Below are 26,099 nucleotides of genomic sequence, written 5' to 3'. Positions count from 1 at the left end.
TAAATGATTCTTTCCAATTGGTTAGAGTGAATTTCGTATTTGGCAAGTTAAGTCTTGGCGAAATTTATATATTTTTAATACAAGTATGATTTTTAAGATTCAATTTTAAAAGAAAGCCTATTAAAGGTAACTTGTTCAACATACCATTCTTAGCTAGGAGTAGAAAACAGGGTTTGAAAGTACTAGCAGAAGAGTTAGGTTTAACCATGAGACCTCAATATAAGATTGCTCAGTTGCATAAATTGATTACTTAAAGTCCCAGTTATGATGAGGAGTTTACCCGAGAACTACTGGCTGCAATTAGAGGAGAAAGAATTAGGTAGAATGCAAAAGAGAAGAAAGGGAAAAAGAAGGCGAAAGAGTAGAAAGAGAATAAAGAGAAAGGAACGCGAAAGCTAGAAGAAAGAGAAAGAAAAGAAGAACATGAAAGAGAAAAAGAACGCAAAAAGGAAGAACAAATTAGAGCTTTTGAGCTACAGAAACTTTAAAGCAATAGCTGCAAGAGCACAGCCGGTAGAAACTACACAGTTACCTTAGTAGCTTTTAAGAATCAGAATTCACGATGTCATGCCACGGTTTTAACCCTAAAGAAGATGAAGTAATTTCTGGTATTATGAGTGTCAAACTAAAATCATGAATATACCTGCTGAAAATCAAGTGACTGGACTTATTTCATTGCTGCCTCCTGATATTGTTCAGCTTATTGCTAGAGAACCAGAAGAGGAAGCGAAAAAATATGAATATGTAAAAACTTTAATAATGATTTAATTTGAGTGCGGAAAAATTTTGACAACTATTTAATAAACTTAAAAAATCTACTGAAAGTACTAACATACCTGCCAACCTCTAAAGATAAAAATTCAGAAGATTTCTCCAAAATTCAGAAGAACACGAAGAATTAATATCATGCTTTGATATTAAAAAAATAACAATTTATACAAATATAAAAAGGAAAATTGTACTTACATTAGTAAATCTCAATTAAGTAGTAACTAAAAAATTTATTAGGAAACATAAAACAAGAACTTAATGTTACACAAAAAAATTATTGCAATGAATTTAGAGTGCATTTTTTGGCTTTAGCCAAAAATTCTTTGGAAAATTTCCTGTCATAACAATTAGTTTCCTCATAACATTTAGCAATTCAAATGTTTTCTAGAGTTTTTGGTGAAATTGAAGAACGAAACATAGTTTTGTTTTTCTTCACAACACTGAAGACTCTCTCGCACTCAGCATTACTGTGTGTAATTACGAGAATAGCACATAAAACTCTTGCTAGTCTATCATATTTTGGTGTTCCATCAGCTTTTTTTATTCTTTTTAAGGTACCAACGAGGATACCAAGTCTATCTTCTCCAGAACTGGCAAAGTCTTTAAACTGTGCAGCAGAAAATTGGTTCTGTAGTTCATCTAAAGCATCATTATGGCATTCATTTTCTTTAATTGTTAACAAAAATGGAAATTTATCAATAAAAAAACAAATCTTTTCAAAAGATGAATTTTCAATTTGTTTCAAATTTGCCACTTCAGCATTTAAAAGAACTTCATTTTGCAAAGGAAACTTCCTTACAATGTAATCACAGGCTGAGGAAAAGTACTTTCTCACACATTGAAAAAATTATTTTTTCTCATGATCTTTCAAAGAATTTACAAGTTCCCTGGTTTGATTTCCAATTATAAGATCATTGTCATCCTCTTGATTTGCCAAACTATTATAGGCAATACGAATCAACACACTGTTTTTCACAACGGACGGTTTTACAAATTTAGTATAAAGTTCTTTTAAAAGATCATTAATAATTTGGATAAGCAGGGGAGATTTTGGCGAAGCTGATTGTAGAAGGGTATTTACACTTTCAAAAATCTTAATGGTACTTAACACAAAACTACAATATGCTTTGTTCAAATCCGAAGAAACAAGATAGAAAATCCTTTCATCCAGGCTAATAGAAGATTGTTTCTTCTTCCCTTCAACTTCTTTAAAAAGTTGTCCTTTGAGGAGTCTTCTAAGCATTTTCTTTTTAAAGGGTTTGATTCTGTGTGTTGGCTTTTCCCTTTTAAAGCATTTTGATTAGAAGCAAAGTTGGTTTTCGGAATCTTATATACCAACAAATTTGATGGGATCTGTGGTTTCATTTTGGTCTCTTCGTGGAAATATTTTAGCAATGCATCCCACTGTTCAATAGCCGCTGTTTTGTTCAATAGCCACTTGTTTCAACCTTCCTAGCGCTCTGCCTAAGGATAACCATCTCGTGCATACATGTTTCAGAATTTTTCTCGTTTCACCAGAGCACAGTTCTTGGAAATTCTTTTCTTTTTACACTTTTTTCCAGATAGAAAAACACATCAATCAGAAGCTGGTCAATATTTAATGGTAAAGCAGCTGCAGCTTTTTCTGCTGCCAAATTAATTAAGTGGCATGGGCATCCAATAACAATTAATTCATTTTGTTCTTTTTTGAAGAAAGAGGCTACACCCTTTTTGTCACCCACCATGACATGAGCATTATCTGCACCAAATGAAATGCAGTTTGATATTTGGATGTTAAGTTGTTTCAACTCAACCAAGGAGGCAATATTTTCCTCAGTCCATTTAACAATGGAAGACGCAAAAGATGAGTTTTCATTTCATTAGAAACATCACAGAAATATGTGACAATGCTGAGGTAAAGCTTCCAGTCGCTGTCGTTGCTGCCATCGATTGACACCGAAAATGCTGAATTCTAGAGTGCAGCTATCGTTTTACTTTTTGCATTGCAAGCAGTTTCGTTCACAATAGAAGATGTTTTCGTGGGAGCAGAAGCATATTTCTGAGCAATCTTGGAGTCGGGAAGCATCCGTCTTAAAAGTTGACCGGCCTGATCGGCAGCGCTTAGCGGCACCTTGTGTTCGATGAGGAATGCAGTAAACAAACACTCTGCCAAAATGACATCGGCATCCGAATTCGTAGTCGAATTTGAAAAAAAAAATCATCCACTTTCTTTGACGTTGTCGAAGCCGAAGCATTAACTTCATGCTTTTTAGACTTAACATGCATCACAATGTCATTTCTTCCACCGTGACTTATTATGAAGTCACACACGCACACGTTGCAAAATGCATAGTTATTTCCTTTGAAGGATTCTTTAACTGTTGGAAATTCAGCTTTATAGGCAGGCCGAAAATATTGAGAATACGGTTTTTTTGAACTCATTTCGTAACAACGACGTATTAAGAAAATTTGTAGCACGTGCAAACAAACAAAAAAAAAAAAAAAAAAAAAATCAGAATGCGACAATCCACGCTCGCTGAGTAATTCCCTTGCTGAAGCGAATGCGAAAAAAATAATCTGGCTCCCACAAAGAAAAGAGTGGGAGAAACAAGTTCAGCGCATTGGATTGGCTGGTTAAGCGGCGAGTTGGGAGAAACCGCAGGTTACTGGATTCGAAGTAGTCGGTAGTTGGCGGTAAAACACGATGCAATTGGCAAAAATCGCTGAAATGGTGAAAAATTCTAAAATTTTGACAAAAATCACTAAAAACACTTGAAAAAGGAAAAAAAAAAATAGTAAAAAATGGATTATGATCATAAAATCGTAAAGACAAACGCATTTTCGCAAAAATTACGAAAAATTCGTAAAAGTTGGCAGGTATGTACTAAGTATGATTTCTACTATAAATTAAAGAATTATTTAGAAGGATAGCTTAATGGTTTAAACATTAAAACTTTTGAACAGCTAAAAGATATCATACTTGTTGATCAATTGAAAAGTGTACTTATCCTGATATTAAAGAACATTTTATGGATGAATGGACTACCATCATTTCACCTACTGAGATGGTTAAGAAAATTGAAGATTTTGAAGATATGAGAAAAACAATAAAACAAAAATTTTCTGCCAATCAAACTGAGAGAATTAATAAAGGATCATTTAAACCTTGTTATGATAATTTTGTGAAAAATAGAGCATCTGCCTCATTTTAAGCATTCTGATAAATGGGATGATTCAAAATATCAAAAAGATCACCAAGAAGAAATCAGTTCCAAAACAAGAACCAATAAAATTTATATGACAAAAGGTACTGACAACATTGTTTCGAGTGCAGGTCATACGAACATTTTAAGCCTCAATGTTCTCGCTTAAAACCAAATGAAAAGGGTAAATTGCATATCTTCCAAAGATGATTTGCTAGAACCATATACAATTAATGGCTTAGTTGATGGGTATGAAATGCCTATTCTTCGAGACAGAGGAACCACAGTACATGTTATAAAGACAAAGGCAGCTGTTGTTACAAATGATCCTGGCAGATACGTATTGAGTAAAAAAACTGCTCAACTGTTCAAAGATAAATCATTCTTAAATTTAGAAGGATAAATGCAGTTTTAACATGATCTCAAGTAAAAAGATCTCGTGAAGAAAATTGAAGTAGAGACACCGAAATGGAGAAATTAGAACTGATGTTTATTCAGACCGACAAAGATACTGCAAGCTGATGAGGAAGAACAAGGAAATTAAGAGAGTAATTAATATTAATTCTAAGGAATGAACTGAATCTTAACATCAAAGCAGAGATCTAGCCTCACTGCTTAGTGAAGCTAAAAATAAAAATTTCAGCAAGACAAATGATTTCAAAGTAAAAGAAAACAAGTAAAAGACAAATGATTTCAAAGTAAAAGAAACAGGTTGTTGGTGAAAAAGAAAATAGATAAAAATGGAAAGGAAAGGGAATTAATTGTTATTCCTGAAAAATATAGGGATCAAATGCAGAACTATACATCTTTGGTACAGAACCAAACAAATAATAGTGCTAAAACTCAGGGTAATGTTGTCAATACCCACCTTGCTAAAAGTCAAGCTTCTGTCAATGCTTCACAGAAACCTAACCAACAAGCTAAGCGTTCATCTCCTGATGAGAAAACTGAAGTTTTTTATATGGAAGTTGACTCACCTTATTTACCTGGTGATTCATCTTCTATGGATAGTGTGTGTGATTATTCCTCTACAAGTTCTTTCTTCTCCAAAAAGCAAAGATGAGTTTGACAGTTTGTTAACAGCAGATAAAAGAACTCATGAAGATGCTTCTAAAGCTAAGAAATTAAAAATACGTTCAGAATCTATGCACACGTCAGAAAACTTAGCAAAGAGGCACAAACATGATAAAGGATACTCAAAGTTGCCACATTCAATGAGAATGCAAGTAACAGATAACAAAAGTTCATCTCGCAAGGAGCAAAAATTATCTGACAAGAAAAAACAGACAAAGTTAAATGATTCTCAGTTAAAAATTCTAGATTAATTGCAAGCTCTAGAGTTGAAATGCAAGTCAAGGAGAAGTTTTAAAGAAACTAAACAGACAAGAGCAAGTTGTTGAAGAAGTAAAACTGCTACAAAAGCCTCTATTACACTCACCTGATTTCAATAAGGAGTTCATTTTGCAAACAGATGTTTCAAACTATATTATGGGTGTTATTTTAGCTCAGAGAGATGAATGAGACAATGAACATCCAATGTTATACCTCAGTAAAAAGTTTACAGAAACTGAAAAAAGTACTCTATTGCAGAAAAGGAATGCGCCGCCATAATATTCGTTGTAAAGAAATGCAATGTTATTTAGATGGGCATACTAAATTCCTCATCATGACCGATCATAATCCCTTAGTTTATAAAGATAATGTGAGTCTAAATCTATGACTTATAAGGTGGGCACTAGTATTACAACCCCACAATTACACTGTCGTTCATCAAAGTGGTAAAAACAATAAGAATGTAGATGCATTAAGTCATACTCCCTGACCTGATTAAAGAATTTAAACAAATTATTTTGTTCTTTCCTCTTTTCCTGATTGTTATTAAGTTATTTGTTGTATGTCAATTATGTATTGTGTTGATATTATGTCCTGAAAAAAAAATGTAAACTTATAAAAATATCAAAGTTTATCTGGAGGGGGTGGGGGAAGTTGTAATACTTTATTATTTAACAGATAATTATATTTATTATCCTTTATATTGGAATGGCAATGCCATATTTGTATCATGTAACCACTGCTGAACAGCATCAGAAATGTTTAAAATTGTTATTCTAAAAGTTTTTAACAGTTATTAGATGATTGAAAATTTACCAAGAAAAAAATAGTAAAAGTACGCTAGAGTGCAATGCCGTAACGGATAAATTGTATTTTAAATTATCTATCTCCATGAACTGAGAATAAAATTTATGTTTTACTAAAAAGCTCATCTGTTATTTTGTTAAATACTGCAAAAAACATTACAGAACATATATTAGAAACATAAATAGCTGTGCATATTTAAAAAGATACTGCTTAGAAATTTTAAATCCAATCCCCAGAAATTTTATTTACTAATTTTCCATGATTATTAAAATTTAACAAATGAAATATTGGAATTTGTTGACTAAATTATTAAAACATTTTCAATAAAATATTAAAATTAATGTAAAAGAAAGAATTATCAATTAGCATTAAAATAAGATACAAGCAAGTAAGGGCTTAATATTAAAAGTAGGACACATAGAAAAGTTAAATCTCGGTAATTCAAAGTTTGTTTTTAAAAATTAAAATATAATGGAAGTTCTTTTATTAAATAAAAAAACCGAGTAATAAGTAATGCAAAAATATAGCATAGCAGATCAATGGAAAATAAATACCCCCGCATAAAATACCTGCAATAAATACAAAACCAATGAATTTTCTAAACAGAAAAATTATAAAAGTGCATTAATAAATATCACAAGAAAAATTTCTGAAACATGCATTACCTTCATCAAATAAAGACTGAACTTCTTGTACTATTTTGGTGTTGGCCGACCGCCTGAAAATGCCTTCAGTTTCCAGAGCTGTAAGAAACAAAGCAAATAATTAGAAATGGATCTTAAATGATTATTCAAGGAAATTTCAAAGCAAACAAAATTTACCATTATCATTATCTAAGTAGGCAATGCATTCTCTCATAACACGTGGTATAGGATCCCCCTTGTTATGCTCCTTAATGCTGAAATAAAATCACATTTATTTTCACCTACGCAAATAAGAAGTATTATCATCAATATAATAATTTTTTTCTAACTTTTATTTTCTAATATAGTGCTGACAAATATTCAGTAAACTGATAGTATATAAATTATAACATTATACTTATCTGACAGCATATAAACTGTAATGCTTATTTAATAGTATAAGCTAAATAAACAATCATAATTACAAAAAAACTAGTTTCAGAAAAATCATAAAAAACTCATTTGCAGAGTCATCAGCATTTCTGTACATTCTGTAGATTATCTGTATGTTCAAATACAAGTTGCCTTCTCTTTATTAATGTACCTGAATAACCCCCTACAATTTTAAACAAATTATCATTTTCCTATTTCTATTATAATATTACAGCTTGACATTTTATCTTTCCAAATCTGCTTGAATTTTGTTTCTGTTTTAGAACATCAATTATTTTAGTTTTACTTAATAGCAAATTTTTAGACCAGAAGTACCGTTTCACAACTAAAAGTATTTTTTAATGTTTATTTACATAGTGATTTCATTTAACAGGAACACTTGATGGTGGTAACAGTATCTCTAAAATAGAACTCACTAGGCAAGTCAAAAGAAAAAAAAAAACTTTTTGCAGAACTGAAAGTAAAACCTAAAGATCTGTCAGGAAAATTTAAATTAACAGATGTCTTAACAGATAAGTTTTAAAATTAATATAGGATTGTTATTCATCCCAATAACAAGCAATTAAAAAAACATGCAACAAAATGTGATAGTTGCTTTGTTTCACAGTGCATTTAATTGAAAAAATCAATGCACAAACAGTGCTCATTTATAGAATTCAATTGGTACTGCTATTAAGCAACAACAGCACGTGGAACACCAGTTCAAGAAAAATGCTATGTTTTCCCAAATGTCACAGAATGCCATCAAACCAGTACATTTAGAGTTTTGCTGAATGTAATTATTTAAAATGTCTGCACAGGTGACTACAAAATACAAATAAGAGCTTTAAAATTGTATTGTGGCACAGAGTACGGTAAAAACCCTCATATTCAATATTCAAGCAACTGAAAAGCTTAAATAACTATAATGTTTTAGAACTTTAGAAACTCCTCTCCTTCCAAAAAATTCAGACTTATCTTCGCCAATATGTAAACACAATCTCAACAGGCTACTGATAGTTTTTTTAATACTATTTATCTGTTTCCCCATTACTTCTTGAATAATTATTAAAACACGGGGCTTGCTTTCCCCAGAACAGCATGCAGCAGAGTATGTTAAGGGATCATGGCATGAAGAAAAGTCAGTAGGCACGATAGAAGACTATCTGAATACAGATAAACAATGGCAATGCAACATGAAAAATTATATGGATTCAAGTTTTTTATAAGCTGTAGCCACTGCCTTTTAGGTTTCTTTTTTTTAGAAAAAAAATTGTAAATCTATCCTCAAAGATATCATATATACCCATGTATAAATAGCCCTCCTCCTTTGAGAAAAATTTTCAGAAAAACAAACTTGTAGCATGAGCGGTGCCCCTGATAAAATTGCATGGCAATATTCTAACACACACACACAAAAGGAAAAAAATAATAAATAAATAAATAAAAATAAAAAATAAGGATTTAAAGAAATTTTGTTTATTTCTATTTTAGCACATGATAAAATTTAAAAATATATACAAAAATTTCAAAGAATTCTACTCGAATCCTTCAAATTTTGAGTCAGAATCAGAATTGCCAAATAAATACTGAAATTCTTTTTCAGTCATTGACAAGTTGTCATAAATTTCTTCACAGCTATCCTGAAAACTACAAGTGTCATTATCGTCACTTGGATAGACTGCATCATCATCTGTGCCATCCAAGTCATAGGAGATGCAACACTTTTTGAATGACTTGAGTATAATTTCAGCTGGAATCATGTCCCAAGCATCTTTCTCTCACCAAACAATTAAGCCACTGCATACTGCTCGATTTTGATACATTTTGGTGCTGAAATATGGGGCTTCTTTTTTCTCATTTTTTCTTTATCTTCATATATTACTGTACACATCTTTATTAACAAAATTAGTATAATGCAGGAATTTTAATAGTTTTTTAATTAAAAAAACATACAAATACACAGAATCTTTTTGATTTTGATAAATATACACGATAATTTATTTGTTCAGTTAATAATAGTGTCTGTACTCACTTATTACTATAGAATTATTTTTTAGTATGGTTAACTTTGAAACATGACTTTAAATATAATCCAACTTTGCATTCTTCATGCCAAATGCAAATCTCTCTACATTTTTTCACCCACTGTTGTCTTTTTTTGGAACAACACACAGCACACTGCCTTTTAGGTTTTTTTTTTTTTAGAATTTGGGGGTATGCAGCTTGCAAAATGCCTCCTTACAAGGCGAATAAAGTTCATACTATCATCTAGACCAGCGATTCTCAACCGGTGGTACGCAAGACAAAAATAGGTGGTACGTAAATAAACGTACATAATAAACATTATAACGTAAATAAACATTTTTAACTATTAAACTCAAAAATTTCCTGAAGAACAATTGATAGAATTTTTTTGTGATCGAATTCTAACTTAAAATTTAAAAAATAACACACTCATTAACTTTAGGCTGAACTGGAAAAACAATTTTAAAGGCATTTCAAATAAAGTTATTAAATTTTTATTCCTGTAATGCCCATAAAAGCCTAGCCAGCAGAATAATTAGTCCAACGGAGTAAGTGGTTTGTTGAACAGAAGAAATTAAAAACAAAAAAAAGAAAAAAAGAAAAAAAAGAAAAAGAAAAAAAAAAAGAAAAGAAAGAAAAAGGAGGAACAAGAAGACGAGTGGGCAGAAGGGTACTTTGCACCCTGGTTGTTGGACGGGATGGTCCGATCTTTTTTTGGCTGAAGCGGTTGCTTTTTTTTGTTTTTTTTTTGTTATGCAGAGATTATTTTTCTCATCCGGCGGAGACAATGCCGGACTTACCTATTCATGCTTGTACATATAATGTAGAATAATGCAATTTCCAGACCATACTGATTTAAATTGAGTTCTATTACACAGAAAAGTCAATATTCTTGTTGCTTGAGTTGTTTACTTATTAAAGTTTATTGTTAAACAATAAAAAAGGTTTCATCTATGTGTCAATTGACAGTAACATGCTTGAAGCAAATGAACCCCACGCTACGGTATAATACAATGATTCCTATCTCCCTCGGCAGTCGACTACAATGGTGGCAGCTTCGCGATCAAGTGCTTCATCACAGGGCTGAGTACTGTTTTTTTTTAGTTTTCTGTTCAATCGGATGCAGGGTATTTTATTTTTTTTGTTTGGGTACCGCTAAAAGATGTAAGATTGTAAACAGGGTTCGTACACATTTCTGCACATGGAAATTAAGTACTTTTAAGGACCATATGAAAAAAATTAAGGACCTATGAGCATATGGGAACTGACTAAATTCAATTAAAAATATTATTCTATGCCTGAATTTCACTTTTCTAATACCATCCTAAAAATAAAAATCCATAAGTAGTACGCATTATTACCAAACGTAAATCAATTAACATAATTATTAATAAGTTTGAGAATAAAATAAACTTCATGCAGTTTATCAAGTAGCATTAAATATTTTACACTTATAACAGGTTGGAATATTTGAAAAAAAAAAAAAAATAAGTGACATTTACATTTTACTAACAGTTAGCTTTATGTTGATTTTTTATGTCTCATTTTGTCACATACTTGGTCATTCTAGAGCAAAGGTTCTCAACCGGTGGTATGTAAGAAAAAATAGGTGGTACATAAAGAAGCAAAGTATTTTTAACTATTTATTTCAAGAAACAAAACCCCAACATCCTGATTGAGTTTTTTCTCTAGTACATGTAAATTTATGCGATCTGAGCTTTGTTCAAGAGTGGTGGTGGTAGTAGTACTTTGGTGGTACTAAAGGTTTTCAATTTTTATTCAGATGGTACACTTTAGTCAAAATGTTGAAAACTGCTTGTCTAGAGGTTTAGTAAATGACAGGTAGATTTTATGTCAAACGTCATAGATTAAAATGAGAAGTATCATAATCAGCATCATTCATAACCAAAAGACTGAATGTTATCACCACTGCTTCTTGTCTAGAGAGAGACCTGCTGATTAGAACAAACCTGAAAGGCATGATGTAGACATGGTTGGTAAGTGTTAAAAGTTAGTCAGGCTCTGGTGCAGTTAGTGTCATAGCTTTGTGTAGAGTTCCAGGGGTTGTAACCCAGTTAATATACTTTCAGGTTCCAATAAGCCATTAAAGCACCAGAGGTGATAAGTTGTTTTGCATTAAGTCTCACTAGATGCAAAGAATAAGCTTTACTTGAATTTCTACATTTTTGTGTTTCATCTTGTGACCACAGTGAGTATTAATGGTAGGCAATAACTCGCTTTAATATGTACAGATAATTTTTAAGGGTAAGCAGTTAGTTATAAATAATTAAATCAGATAAATAGGTAACCTTACTCATTATGGATTTACATGGCCACTATTAAATTTTATTTTTTAACAATATTTGTTAAAAAAAGCACTATTAAAATCAAAATCTAATAAAATTTCACAGTTGAAAATACATGTTATTTATGACACTGATTCTTAAATGATATTAGAATAATTACACATTAAAAGCTACAAAACATTTATGTTTTGTAACAACAACACTCAACAAAATATTTATCTGTCATTTTAATTTGAAGCCTTCCCAAATATTTTGGCTCGTTTATACCGATTTCTCTTTAAGCATCCTTTCTAACAATAATTAGAGATTTGTCTCAATATGCAAACCAATGCTCTCGCTAGTTTCTGCGTGCTTTATCTCCTAATTTGTCAACATCTCTACAATGTACGTATGAGGGTTTACTTGATCTGGTAAAAGTTAAATAGTCCAAAAACCACGATAGACGTGAAGCAAATTATCACTATGTCTGAAAGTAACTACAATATTTGACAAAGGTTTAAATAAGCCTCTTATTTGAAAAGAACTTAGAACAAACATAAAGGCATGTTCTGATGCTAACAAAGCCAATTACATCTCACGGTGACGTAATTAAACAAGAACAGTCAAATTCAAACTAAAAAGGTGGACGGACACTAGTGGTCAAAAATTATACAATTTAATTTAAATTTAATCTGGCTCAGTAACTCTCATATGAGGAAACAGAAATGGAAAATTATAGTAAAGGCTGAAATCATAAACAATTATGTAATTTACATGATAATAACTGCACATATCTTTGAAGAATAATTTTCTTTATGTATTCAGTTTCTTTCTTCAGCATGTTGCTTTTTCATTTTAGAATTTTTGGATTTAATTAAGGAATTCTGTTTTTCTAAAATCACTAAATGCATTTAGAATGTATAGAAAAGGTGAATAATTTAATTTCTTTAGTAATATGGAATTTAGTGACACACTAAACAACAAAATCTAGAAATGGCAAAACTTTTAGAATTTAGACAGGCATTGGAAGCAGAATTTAGAAAGGCACTATGCAGTCAAATTTAGGATCCATAGAGATTGCATCAAATGAGAAAATGTGCATGATGCATAGCTCTGTGTATGATGCATTAAAACATATTAGATGGATCTTTTAAATTGTAAGTTTTCAATTTCTTTATTAATAAAAAATCCCTTTCTATAATGCCTGCCCAAGTGATATGATTAGAAGCATTTCTGTATTTTCCATGCTTGTGTCTAGTGAAAAGTAGAGAAAATAAAGGGAAGATAAACATGTTAAGAAAAAGATGCTAGTATCAGAAGTAAAACACTCAAATATTATTCCTGTCTTCATTGTTCTTCCAGACGTTCTCCAAAAAGTAAGAAATTCATCACAAACATTCTGTAAAATACATCCATTATGTGTTGATACCATGGAGACATTTTTCACTTTGTCACATATTTCTCGAATCTTCTAGAATCGTGGGTCTATAAAGCTTGCCTTCAAATCCTTCTAAATTTTCCAAGATGCAATGTCAAAAATACTAAAGAAAAATTATCCCAACCAATTCTGTAACAACAAAAAGCCAGAAATATTTTGGAAAAAAAAAAAGGAGGGAAAAAGTGTAAAATTACTTTATAGATGAAACTGACGCATATTCTGAGACAATTACATGGGGAAAACGCTAACTATGAAAAAATTAAAAAGAAGATATTTTTAATTAATTACATAGCTAATTTTGCTTTTGCTAAGAGTTGTTTCGTAAATTGTGCTTTATAGCATTATACCTTGTTTATTTTTCAGATTCAAAATATTGTATAATAAGTTGCCAAAATAAAACTTTATAATATGACAGCAAAAAATAAAAATGTTTTATTTTAATGTTATTTTTTAAATATAATTCCAATATATTACCATTATTTTAATAAAATTTATCAAAGTTATGATGTTTTTAAAAAAATTGTCGAAAAATTCTGATTTCGGAATTAAAAATTTTCTATAGAAACTGGTCTTAAAATCGCCAAAATGTTGACAAGTCACCAAATTTAGAACCGTTTAATAAAAGAATTCTCATTCCCAAAAGCGAAAATTGTTCAAGACCTGTTTATTACAAAAAATGAATTTCGAAATACTTATGTTTCACTTCTTGCTTAGAAACTCGAGTATCCCGTCACTTGTATTAAAAATAGAAACAAATTATAACCCATTCAAAAGATAACCATATACGTCAGTAAATCACCAAAAATATTCCTCCAAAATGCTAATTCACACTCAAAATGGCAGTCATAAAAACAGACAGAAATTTCAGATGATTAAAATTAAGGACCTTCTACTGATTTTAGCCAAAATTAAGAACTTTTAAGGACCAAAAATCGATTCCAAAAATCTTAAGGACTTTTAAGGATTCTTAAGGACCGTACGAACCCTGTGTAAAGGCAAATTGCAGGAGAATATTTTATCTGAGGTTAAATTACTTTTCTTTTAAGTTTAAAATTATTCTGCGTCAGGATACAAAAGTTTAGGGGTATTATAACACAGGTCAATTGAAATTCTGGGTTTGGAGCTCCGGAAATGGTGGAAGCTCGGTAGAATTTAAGTGTTATATATATTTTATGTATGTAAATTTTTGTATGTGGTTTTGTCATATGAATTATTTAGGGAACTCTGTATTTAGTACAGAGTAATTTATACACTTGTATTTAGTGAAGAGTAACTCAGTGATATTTTCCTTGCTGCAAGTACTATTTACTGTTTTATTACTGTTTCATATCAAATGTAAAGTTATTCTGAGGTAAAGTACCAAAATTTGTTAAAAGGATTGTTGTAACATTTAACTGACAGATGTAATTTTTTTTGTATCAACTCATAAAGTATGTAAAAGCTCATATAATTGATTAGAGTGCGTATGTGCTTGTGTATTTAAATTTTAGTAGGTAAAATAATTTTTTAGAATAACTGGTTTAATTTGTATATATATTTTACAAAAATAAGTGGATGTATTTGTAGACTTATGTTATAGTAATTATCAGTGAAGTGTCCGGTTTTATTGCTTTGAATATTGCCTTAATATTTCATCACGGCATATTTAATGAAAGGAAAGAAGGCCGACCTTGTACTTCTGGCCGATGAATTAGGGGAAAAGGTCTCAAATGATTTAAAAATGATCGAATTTAATTTAAAAATATCATTCTGAGAAGTAAAAATTACGAAGAAGTAATTACAAAGAAGTAATTTTTACTTCTTTCTGAGAAGTACTTTTTACTTCTCAGAAAGCCAAAAGAAAGCTATAAACTTGGCACAGATAAGCAGGCTTCAACAGTGTCAAATAGAGGTAAAATAAACTCTCCTCAGAAAAATTTTGCATGTTACAAATGCGGGTCAAGAGAACATTTTAAGCGCGATTTTCCTCAAAATAAAAGTACGAAGGACAAATTTGCGAAAGTGAACAGAGCAAGTGCAGTAGATGGCGGAGAGATTAGAAAAACTCAAGAGAATAGAGTTATTGTTGCCAAAGCGGGACATTTTGGAAAGGAAATTTCTAGACAATCAATAGAAGATGAATTATGCAAATTGGATAGAGTGCAGGTTAGTGTAAACGGTCGGATAAGTAATGGATTAATCGATTCTAACAATGAGATAACGGTTGTAAAGAAATGTATAATTCCAAATTTTAGATCTGGAAGTGGATCAGCAAATTATTTGAAGGTGATTTTTGAACCGCCGAGAAGGTGTGAGTTAGTAAAATTACCTTTAGCACTAATTAATGGAAAAGGTACAAATGTGCATCAGGAGATACTTTGCGTGATGGCGAAATCTTTAGTTGAAGATGTTTTATTACCCCCACAGGTGTTATATATGTTACGGGGCGAAAACGCTTGTAAAGATCGACAGTTCAATGGAGAAGGAAGTAGCAATGGTTTGTTCTACGAATCGAAGGGTCCTTGGACATAAGAGGGGCAGAAACACCGCAGGGTAAGTTAGAAACTGACATTCAAAGCCACGTAGCTGCTATCCCAGATGTCGGAGCGTACTTAGAGGAGAAAACAACTAATTTATCTCAGACAGTGGAGTTTTGTCAGCAGCAGAAAGAATGCACTGACTTGTCTAAAATATGGGAAAGAGCGAAAAATAGATAAAGGAAATTATTTTGTGAGGGACGGTTTTCTTTTTCACCAGGACAAGATTCTGGGACAAAGTGCAGAGCAATTAGTTGTCCCTAAATGCAGAAGGAATGAAATTCTAGAAGTGAGCATGCATCAGTGTTTGGAAGACAGATGGGAATTAAAAAAAAAAAAAAAAAAAAAAAACATTACAGAGGATTTGTTATTTCTTTTATTGAGAAAACGTGAAAAGAGATGTCCAGAAATTTTGCAAATCCCGTGAAAGTTGTCAATTAACAAAGCCAGTGAAAGTGAAGGACAGAGCGCCAATTACTCCAGTAGTAAGACCAGGGTTACCTTTTCAGGTTATCAATGTAGATTTAATCGGACCTATGGATTCTACTAGTTCGAAGGGGCATAAATATATTTTGTGCTTGGTGGACCAGCATACTAGATGGGCCGAGGCAGTGCCATTAACCAGTCTGATGGCAAAAACTACCTGCGACGCGTTGCTGCAGATTTTCTCCAGGACCGAAATTCCTAATGTGATTGTGTCAGATAATGGTACCAATTTTATAGCAGACTTAACACAGGAATTTGAGAAAAGATTAGGATCCAGTCCGAGATTTTCGACACCCATGTACTCTCAGTCAAATGGTTTAGTCGAAAGGTTTAATCAGACTTTGAAACTTGTGTTGCATCATATTATTAGAGATGAAGGTCGAGCTTGGCATGTCCAAATACCTTACACATTATGGGCATACAGGGAAATACCTAACAGTACTACAGGGGTATCACCTTTCCAACTACTGTATGGTAAACCGGCCACAAGGGCCATTATCTATTAAAAAATCTACATGGTTAGGGAAGCATGACGAATTGAAATTCGATCTGAAGACAATGCATAAATATTTGCAAGATTTGAAGGAGCATTTGAAACGTGCTGCTGAGCAAGCTGATCTTACGAGTGAAATCCAACACGGTAGGATGGCGCAGTATTATAATTTGCATTCTTCGAGGAAAACTTTTTAAATAGGAGATAGGGTTGTAGTCCTCATACCTGATTCAAGCAACAGATTATGTGCGCGATGGCAGGGTCTCACAGTGATAAAAGAAAGGAAAAACCCACACTCTTTTTTAGTAGAACTGGCAGACAGGAGCATTAAGCATGTACATCAAAATAAAATAAGGAAATTCATTGTGTGGTCAAATGCAATCAATGTAATGTTTGACGGGGAGGAGTTCGGGGAGGTAGACAATATTCTTTCTACTTTAGACCAGGATAGTAGTTTTAAAAGTATGTTAAATAATCTAAGTACCACTAATCTTAACATCAAGCAGATTATTGATCTAAAACTATTGTTGGGAAAGTACAAGAACTTATTTTTGAGACATGTTCAACCTGCTAGAGTAGGACAACATAAGATTGATCTTATGCCCGGAATACACAGGAAAAACCCTCATTGTTATGGCATTACAATGGCATATCACAAGGAGGTGGACAAACAAGTCAAAGAACTTCTAGAGCTGGGTCTCACTGAGCCGTTGGAAGCATACATAGCACATCCGGTTGTGTGTGTGGTCAAGAAAGATGCGACAATCAGAATGTGCGTTGATTTTAAGGCTTTGAATTCGATCACTAAAATGCCGAAGGAAATGCACGAATTAATATATGTGGCTGAGCATTCAAAATAGCTCTCTAGTTTAGATATGCGCAGAGGATACTGTCAAATTGGAATGGATGAATCAAGTAAACTTCTAACAGCGTTTTCAACTCACAATGGGATGTTTCAGTGGAAAGTCATGCCGTTTGGTTTGGCAGGAGCGTCAGGTACTTTTCAAAGAGAAATGAATAGGGTTCTTTTCCGGTACAGCGATTTTGCCCAAGCATATATCAACGATATTATAATTTTTTCAAACACATTTGAAGAACACCTGAAGCATCTAGAAACGATCCTTAAGATACTGGAAGAGTTACTGTCAGGCTCAGTAAGTGTGATTTTGCAGCTAAGGAAATGGATTACCTAGGCCATAAGTTAGGAAACAGCAAACATGGCCCAGATCCTAGTAAGATTGCAGCAATTAAAGTGCTAGAAAGACCCATGAATAAAAAGGGAGTTCGTTTGGTATTGGGTCTCATGGGATTTTATCACACATATATCCGAGATAGCTGCTGGACCTTTGATAGATTTGACGGAAAAGAATGCGTCAAATAATGTATGGAGGGGTCAAGTTGAAGACGCGGCTTTCAAGAAGTTTAAAGAGATGCTGTGTCAGGTGACGTTTTTGGCCACATCTGACTTTAATTTACCATTTCAGGTGCATTTGAATGCATCAGATGTCGCCATCGATTGTTGGCTAACTCGGAGAGATGCACAAGGGCATTTTAAACCAATAGCTTTTGCATCCCAAACATTTTCTGAAAGAATTAGGCAGGCATATAAAAGGAGGCCTGGGCGGGTGTATTCAGGCTCAAGAAATTTGAGAAGTGGATTTTTGGAGGAACAGTGGAAATCACTACGGACCATAATCCTTTGAAATGTCTCACCGAAATTACACCTAGGAGTCCAAAATTAACGCATTGGGCTCTCTCTTTGCAAAAATGGAATTTAAAAATCACTTATCGTCCAGGAGTACAACATCAGGCCACAGACGCGTTGTCATGATTGATATGAATAAGGGTAATATTAAAAAAAAAGGGGGAACCACAGATATTCAGAGGTTCTTAATTTTTAACCTTAAAATACCTTTAGATATAATTTGTTAAATGTTGTTAGTAAATAAAAATGTTTGTCTAATGTAGAATGTATTTATGCAGTTATGTTTAGTGTAATATGTAATATTGTTATTTGTTGAGCGGAAAAAAAAAAAGACTGGTAAGAAGACTTTTTGCATCCTGTTCAGATTTTGTTTCTAAGTACCCCCTGCACCTGGTCGGGTAAGGGGAATTTCAGTATCCATGTCAGCCATCAGGAATTTTGAAATTTTGTATGAAATCAAGTGTGTCAACTAATAAACCTGTGAACTCTGATTCTGACAAATTCGGAATTGCTTATGAACTCTGATTCTGACAAATTCGGAATTGTTTATGATGAACGCTGTGTTTTATATCTGATGAACTCTACATTATTTCTAATGAACGCTGAATGGTTCTGTTGAACCTGTTGTGAAAATTAGCCTTGAGAGGCAAGTCTTCATCTCGGTCGGGGCGTGTAATGCCCATAACCCGAGAAGGAGAAAGAAAAGCCTAGCCAGCGGAATAATTAGTCCGACAGAGCAGGTGGTTTGTTGGAATGAAAGAATACAAATAAATAAATAAAATAAACAAGGAAAAAGGAGGAACAAGAAGACGAGTGGGGTGAAGGGTACTTTGCACCCTTGGTGTCAGACAGGACGGTCCAATCTTTTTTTGGCTGATGAGCGGTCGTCATTTTTTTGTTATGCAGAGATTGTTTTTCTCATCCGGCAGAGACAATGCCAGACTTACCTATTCATGCTTGTACCTATAATGTATAATAATCAAGAGTTGCTTACTTATTAAAGTTTATTGTTAAACAAACAATAAAAGGGTGTCATCTATGCGTGGACAGTAACAAGTGTGAAGCAAATGAACCCCACACTACGGTATAATACAATGACTCTTATCTCCCTCAGCACGACTACGGCAGTCAACTACAATTCCCTTTTTGCACAACCTATTTGTGTGAACAAGAGTTTTCTTTCTCCCCCTCTCCCAAAAAAATTTACAGAACAAAATTAAAAGTGAATTCTAATTTACGCTTAAAGTTAAGTGAAATATGACCAGACATAACAAAATTGATCTCTCTTAAACAGGCCCAAAAAATACCAGACTAAATTTTAGAATTAAAATATTATAACTTAAATTTTGATAATTAAAATTGTACCCAATTTTTAATCTTTTTTATATGTGCATATTTAATACATATAGCCAACATGTTGTGCAAATGGCAAAGTATATTTTTTAAAATATTTCTATTGATAAATTGAAAAATAATCAGATATCAAGTAGATAAAACAAATGAAACCTTTATGGCACTTTATAACTTAATTGGCAGAAGGTCAAAAGAATGCTCTACTTAATCTTCATTAGGAAAACCAGAAAGTCCTTTTAGATTTTTTCTTCTGGGGGGTAACATAAAAGATAAATTATATTAACCAATGTTCAAATGTTGTAATGTTGCATAGCAGAATAAAAAATGCCACTCATGAAAGAGACTATAACTTAGATAACCTCTGAACCATAGAAGATGCCTAGATGAATGCATATTTATACGGGGAAAATTTTTTTGTGTGCTATCTTTCTACTGGAAACTTTTCTTATAACTTTAACAAAGTTTTTAATTGAATTTTGAAAATATGTGAAAGAATTTATAATTGCAAGACAAAAACACAACAAACATCCTCCTTTTCCAAATGTTTGAAAAAATTTAAAGAATCAAACAGCACTGAGATGTAAAGAAAAAAAAAAGTACTTACTATGAAATTGGAACTCTAAATTGCTGAGTTTCAAAAGATGGTAAGTTTGTATGAAAAGAACTGGAAGATGTCAGTTTTGGATTTTTTGCAATAGCAACAAGTTTTTTATCATGCCTGAAAAAGTAAAAAAAAAAAAAAAAAAAAAAAAAAAAAAATCAATGTAGAAAGAAAAATAAACTTTCAATTATTTTTTCAAAATGTATTTCTTTTTTCTATTCAATACACTTTCTTAAATTTTTAAAAATACTGATTTCACAAATTTTACAACACAATGTTTATATATTACTAAACTCCACAAATATAATAAGTAAAACGTAAGTCAAGAACTTTTTTGATTGCCATCTGTATATAAAGCTATGTTAAATCAGACACTTTCTAATTCCAAATTCAGTTTTCTTAGCTTTGTATTTTACATTCCTTTAAACCAGTGGTTCTTAACTTATGGTATGTGCATGCTTTGGAGGTTGTATGGTAGAATTTTTGGGAAGACAGAGTAAGACCTTTCAAAGCGCTTTAGAAAATAAATATAGAAACAGACTGGATGATGATGACAATTTCTAACAAGATAATCCCAAGTATTGATAAACTGGACAAGTATGATCAAGTTCAGTTACTCCTCTAACTATCTAGCAAAACGTTTGTAATTTTGTAAGATCTGTTAACTTGTGAATCATATTTTTAATTCTTCATATGAATATCAATATCTACTGGAATGTGCCTATCTTCTTGTTACAAGGTGCATAGATGTCATACACCTATACCTTGATACAGATGTCATACACCTATGCCTACTTAAGATCTGACTTTAGTTCTTATGTAACTGCTAAATACACTCCAACAGGAATCCCATTCTTACATTGTTGATTCCTGATGTTTCAGATTAGAGTTCCTTGGAATTTTAGTAGACAGATTTTTCCTGTCAATAGAATCTTAATTTGACACTGTGCATTCAAATGACCTAAAGGAGTGAACTTCTATTAAATTTCTCTAGTTTCATTATGATACATGTGTGCCTCAAACATTCTGCACTGTCATTCCTGACAATGAAAGTTCTTATTAGTATAGAATCACTACCTGTAATTGCAGTTACTACCTCTTAAAGAAAGTTATAAGACAACATAATGAATTGGTAAACTGTACTATATCTATATATAAACTAATTAAATTGGAAAATTATGTAAACATATCCTGCATAAAATGCTGCTAAAATTTAATTGTAAATATCGATTAAGCTAAAATTAAAACTAAACAGGCAAAAATATAAGCAAGTAGAGGGGGAAAAATACTCATTAATTTCGATAAACGCTTAAATATTGCACTGCTGAATGAAATTGATGTTAAAAAGTATTCTTGAAAAGCATATTAAATTTCAATAAAAATACTTAGTTATAAAAAATACAAAAAAGCTGTAATATTACTTTTAGATTCTTACTTTGTTAAATGGAGGTAAAATCATACAACAATAATATTTCTTTTTCCTGGTAAAAAATATTTTTTTCTCTATGCCTAAAATTAGCCGAGGCATTGAATTACTAATTTAAATATTTTACGTTATATTCTCCTTTGTTTCTATTGGTTTGTTAATTTTAATATGAAAATATAACTTTATTTCATTGGATAGAAAACTTAATTTTACTTTTGCCATGATATAAAATATGTATGGCATTAGTGTTATATAAAAGTCATACGTCAGGAATTCATTTTAAAATGATGTATTTCAAAAAGATTTTAAATTACTCTTTTTATAGGAGAAACTGGAAATAACCAAACTTAAAAGGAGACTTAAGAAGGTATTAAAAATTACAGTTCGAATTTTATCTTAAATAAACCTTAACTATATGTTCACATCATACTTTCAAAGCATTTTGCAAGAATAACTGTTTAGCACATTTCTTCTGCTTTGTCACATGATATAAAACAGCCAATCACCATGGATACTCTGCCATTACCATGTACAACGGAAACTGATTTAACATCTCAAACACACAGACCAACAAAGAACTCTCATTCACGTTCTTTATTTCAATGTTGATTAATGTAAAAGTCACAACTTTTTGTTGTAAGCCAGGAAAAAAATGTGCTTTTCTTCCGAGGCTAAAGCCAGTAGAAAAATTGCTTGAAAAAGGCTTTCATCCAAAACGGAGGAATGCGTGATATGCCCTTTAACCTTAATAAAGGACTCAGCTATGGCTAGTCCTAGTTGGGTACTAGCCTAGTCAATTTTTATTTTTTAACTAGAAACTTTATTTTCATTATTACACTACAATTATAATCTGCACTGGTAGCAAACCAGTTACAGATATATTTCCAAAGGCTAAGTGAATGCTTTTAAGTGATTCAAATTGTTAAGTGATTACAGTTCTAATTAAGAAAATAAAAGTAGTATTGGAACACCGAACAGTAACATGAGAACAGGCTATTTGCCAGGTTTTAGAGAAGACAAATACCTGGTAGCATAACATACACCATGTTAATGAGGAAAAATTTTGAAAAGAATGTACTATTGAATGTTTCCAATATCAAAAAATTATCTTGAATTAAATTTATAAGGTACATTTATAAAACAGGAAAATTTTGGAATGTTACAAAACAGGTATAAGACCACTAAAAAATCAAACTATAATAATAATAATAATAAATAATAATAATTAAAAAAACTTAACTAAAATTAAATCCATAAACATATTTTTTTTAAAATTTCAGTCAGCTTTGAAATAATGACAATGCCTTCAGCATTACAGACTAATGTGATATAACAAATGTAAAAAATAAATTTAATATATTGAAAGAAATAAATAATATTTTCATTATAATAGCTATTTATTTTTAAGTTAAAATAAAAACTTGTCTTTTACAATGGATCTTTAAAAAAAAAAAAAAAAAAAAAATTGAAAAACATAGATACAAATTAGCTTTTAAAATATAATTACATTATTTTCATCAAAATTACTTCAAACCTGAAATATCTGTAAAATTTTTCAAAATCTGATAAAAATAACACAAAATGCACTTACTCTAAAACTGGCTTTGGAATGGCAAGTTGATCAAAATGTAAATGCTGTTTTAACTCATGCAAATAATTTACATACATGACTTTTTTGCCAAATTTAGCACTGCAAAAGAAATGATTAAATTAAGCTTCTTGTATTAATTGGCAAACAAATACTTTAACTACACTAAAACTTCTTTCACTCTAATATGCAGTTCTCAATGCCTGGGTATTTAAATATTTATAAACTTTCAAAATGTTTCTTTGAAATAAAATCCCATACCAGCAGAAAATTGCATTTTTACAAAGTGTATGAAAAAAAAAAAATTTAGACAAATCATTCAAAACTTGTATTTTGATCTTAATTAAAGCCAATGAATTTACTCGAACATTTAAATATATTGTATTTAAATACTGTATTAAATATATACAGTGCTGGCCATCCAATATACAACACAAAGAAGGACAAGAGTCAAATTTATTTCAGAGATTACACATAGTATCAATGTTAACTGATCTGAATACAGTCTTCTATGAGGTGAGGAAAACAAGAAAATTGATGTAATGAGTGTCAATAAATTTCGAGTAATTTACTAGTTAAAAAATAAATTCGAAAATACCATGCCCACATCTGTCAATAATGGGCATGGTATTTTCGAATAATTGACCAAATATGTTCGATTGGCGACAGATTTGTAGAACAGGAAGGAAGAGGACAGGCTGCAAAACCTCAGAGATATAGCTTTGGTTGGTAAATGTACCAATAATGCATACTATGTGGGTGAAGGGGAGCCCAATACCACCCCACACTATAAGACCAAGTGCAGGACGAGTATGACAATGCATAACACAATAATCGAGCAGTCTGATTCCATGATGTCTTCACTTCCTAATATGACCATTCTGGTACTGCAGACAGAAGTACGATTCGTCCGAAAACATAAAGTCATGCATGCCATCTGGATGTCCATCTCTGCCGTTCAGTGCACTATTGCAAACGTAATTGCCTGTGGTTTAAAGTTAATGCCTTTCTCGAGGAGTGAATTAATGAGGCAGTTGCAACTGCTCTTGTCCATCAGCTGTTCCCACCTGCATCCACTGATTATATTCGCATGATTGTCATTTGGCTATGTTTGATATGATGAACGATTTACTGGAATTATAATCAGCAATCTCTGTATACAATGATTTTGCTTTGGTCAAACTTAAAGGCTCAAATGATGCTCATGTTTTTCTACAAAGCATAGTGAAGGTTGATGTGTATGCACACAAACAAAACAAATCTCACAAGAGAACAAGAACAATTCCCATTATTCAAAATGACAATCTTTCCTTCTTTTATATATGGATTGCAAGCAGCGTCCATGAAATTGTACACCGAAATCACAGTCATCTACATATTCTATTGCGATAGTGTGTAAGTTTCATGATGTTTGGATGCTTCCGTCGTGGTGTCACATTTTGAATGGCCAGCAGTTTATACATATTAAAAAAAAAAACCCTATTTTGGCCATTTTTTGATTAATATACCATAAATATTCTTTAACATAATGTAATATTGTAATATGCTAGCAAAACATAATATATTTATTAACCATAATTAGTCAGTATTCATTTAGACGTATAAGGTCAACACTATCATGGTATGTGGACAAAAAATACTATTTTGTTAACTAAAGTTTATTTAACACAAAAGCCATTACTTCATTCAATTATATATAGAACTTGTTACCTTTAGAATACAACCAGATAAATTTGAATGCAGGCCACAGTATCCAAACGAACAAAACAGAAGTTAATATATTTTGTGTGCATTTGGATACTAATGGAGGTTAATGTGTTAACATCAGAGTAAAAAAAAATATTACACTTAGGAACAAACATTATGATAAAGTGCTAAATATGGCATCCTTGTTAAATCAGAGCACTATGCTTGATCAGCAACGAATTTTCAAGTCTACGAAATTACAATTAAAATGCTCAAATCTCTGTTCTTTCAAATATGAATTTCACTCATTTTTTTCAGAATATGAATTTTATTCATATTGCATATTAATAATTATTTAGATAATAAGCTGCAGAAGGTAAAAAATCTTCAATCCATTAACGGTTAGTGCTGGCTACCTCCAGCATCCATTAATTGCTGTCCACTGGCTAGCATTGTCTATGATAGTTGCAGAGAAAAATATATGAATTAAGACACCATGCATTTAACAAGAACACAAGGAAAGTTCTTAATATGAGTAAAGTGCATTTGTATCTTTTTGCGAAATATGTTAAAAGTAAACTAATTAATCAGCAATAGTATTACAGAAAGCAATTTTCCACATCGAAGATCAAATTTGGATATCTAATTTTTCGTTGTTGATGTTTCTGTAATGGTGCAGCCTAGATTTCAGAATAACTCATTATAACCCTTAGTGATTTCTTCCGAATTCAGGTCTGCTTAAATGATCTGTCTTTCTTCAGCTGGTAAAGTAGATTTCTTTTTAACACCTAAATTCATCAAAATCAGGGAGTGACTTTTAACAGTAATCTTACTTTTGGAATACAACTAGACAAATCTGAATGTAATCTTGTTCCCCCCCAAAAACTATTAATCTGGTCTCCTCAAACCTGAGGCCCAATTTCTTAAAACCAAGAAATTTTTATTGCATCACATTTTAGGGACACTGGAAAAATTTAGCCATATTTTAAAATGATTCTAATCAGCTTTACAAATTAGACTAAAGTCTCATTCACAGAAATATTATGGCAGGCGGAGAAAGTGCACTCTGAAAACTTTAGATTTAAGTCTAACAATTCAAAAAAAAAAAAAAAGTTTTACTATGAAAAATATATATTAAAAAAAGTAAGAAACTGCAATCACATACTGTAATTCAGATTTCACTAAGACCTAAGTTGTTTCATACTTAACAATAATGACAGGCCTATTAGTTTAAACATTAATCTTAAAAATTCAAGATTTAAAAACATATGAAAATGAGTTATTCAAAACAGGAATGCCAAACAGCAGAAAAGATATACCATCATAAATTAATACAATATGGAGGTT

The 26,099-nt window shown here is 31.6% G+C and overlaps 1 protein-coding gene across 1 annotated transcript in view; it reads right to left on the bottom strand.

The window, feature by feature from the left end:
- The window catches only part of RhoGAP68F (Rho GTPase activating protein at 68F), a 102,470-nt gene that overhangs the window by 41,343 nt on the left and 35,028 nt on the right, over positions 1-26,099 (bottom strand). The window contains exons 8-11 of the mRNA XM_085824109.1: positions 23,070-23,168; positions 20,056-20,169; positions 6,914-6,990; positions 6,758-6,835 (exon numbers count right to left, since the gene is read on the bottom strand). Coding sequence (XP_085680235.1) covers positions 6,758-6,835; positions 6,914-6,990; positions 20,056-20,169; positions 23,070-23,168 — 368 coding nt within the window. The remainder of the gene's footprint in view (positions 1-6,757; positions 6,836-6,913; positions 6,991-20,055; positions 20,170-23,069; positions 23,169-26,099) is intronic.

The sequence above is a fragment of the Stegodyphus dumicola genome, chromosome 1 (assembly GCF_044657685.1).
Source record: "Stegodyphus dumicola isolate Sdum_Otavi_A_Nest chromosome 1, ASM4465768v1".
NCBI classification, from domain to species: domain Eukaryota; kingdom Metazoa; phylum Arthropoda; class Arachnida; order Araneae; family Eresidae; genus Stegodyphus; species Stegodyphus dumicola.
The sequence above is the reverse complement of the archived record's forward strand: the minus strand, read 5'-3'. Positions and strand labels throughout refer to the sequence as shown.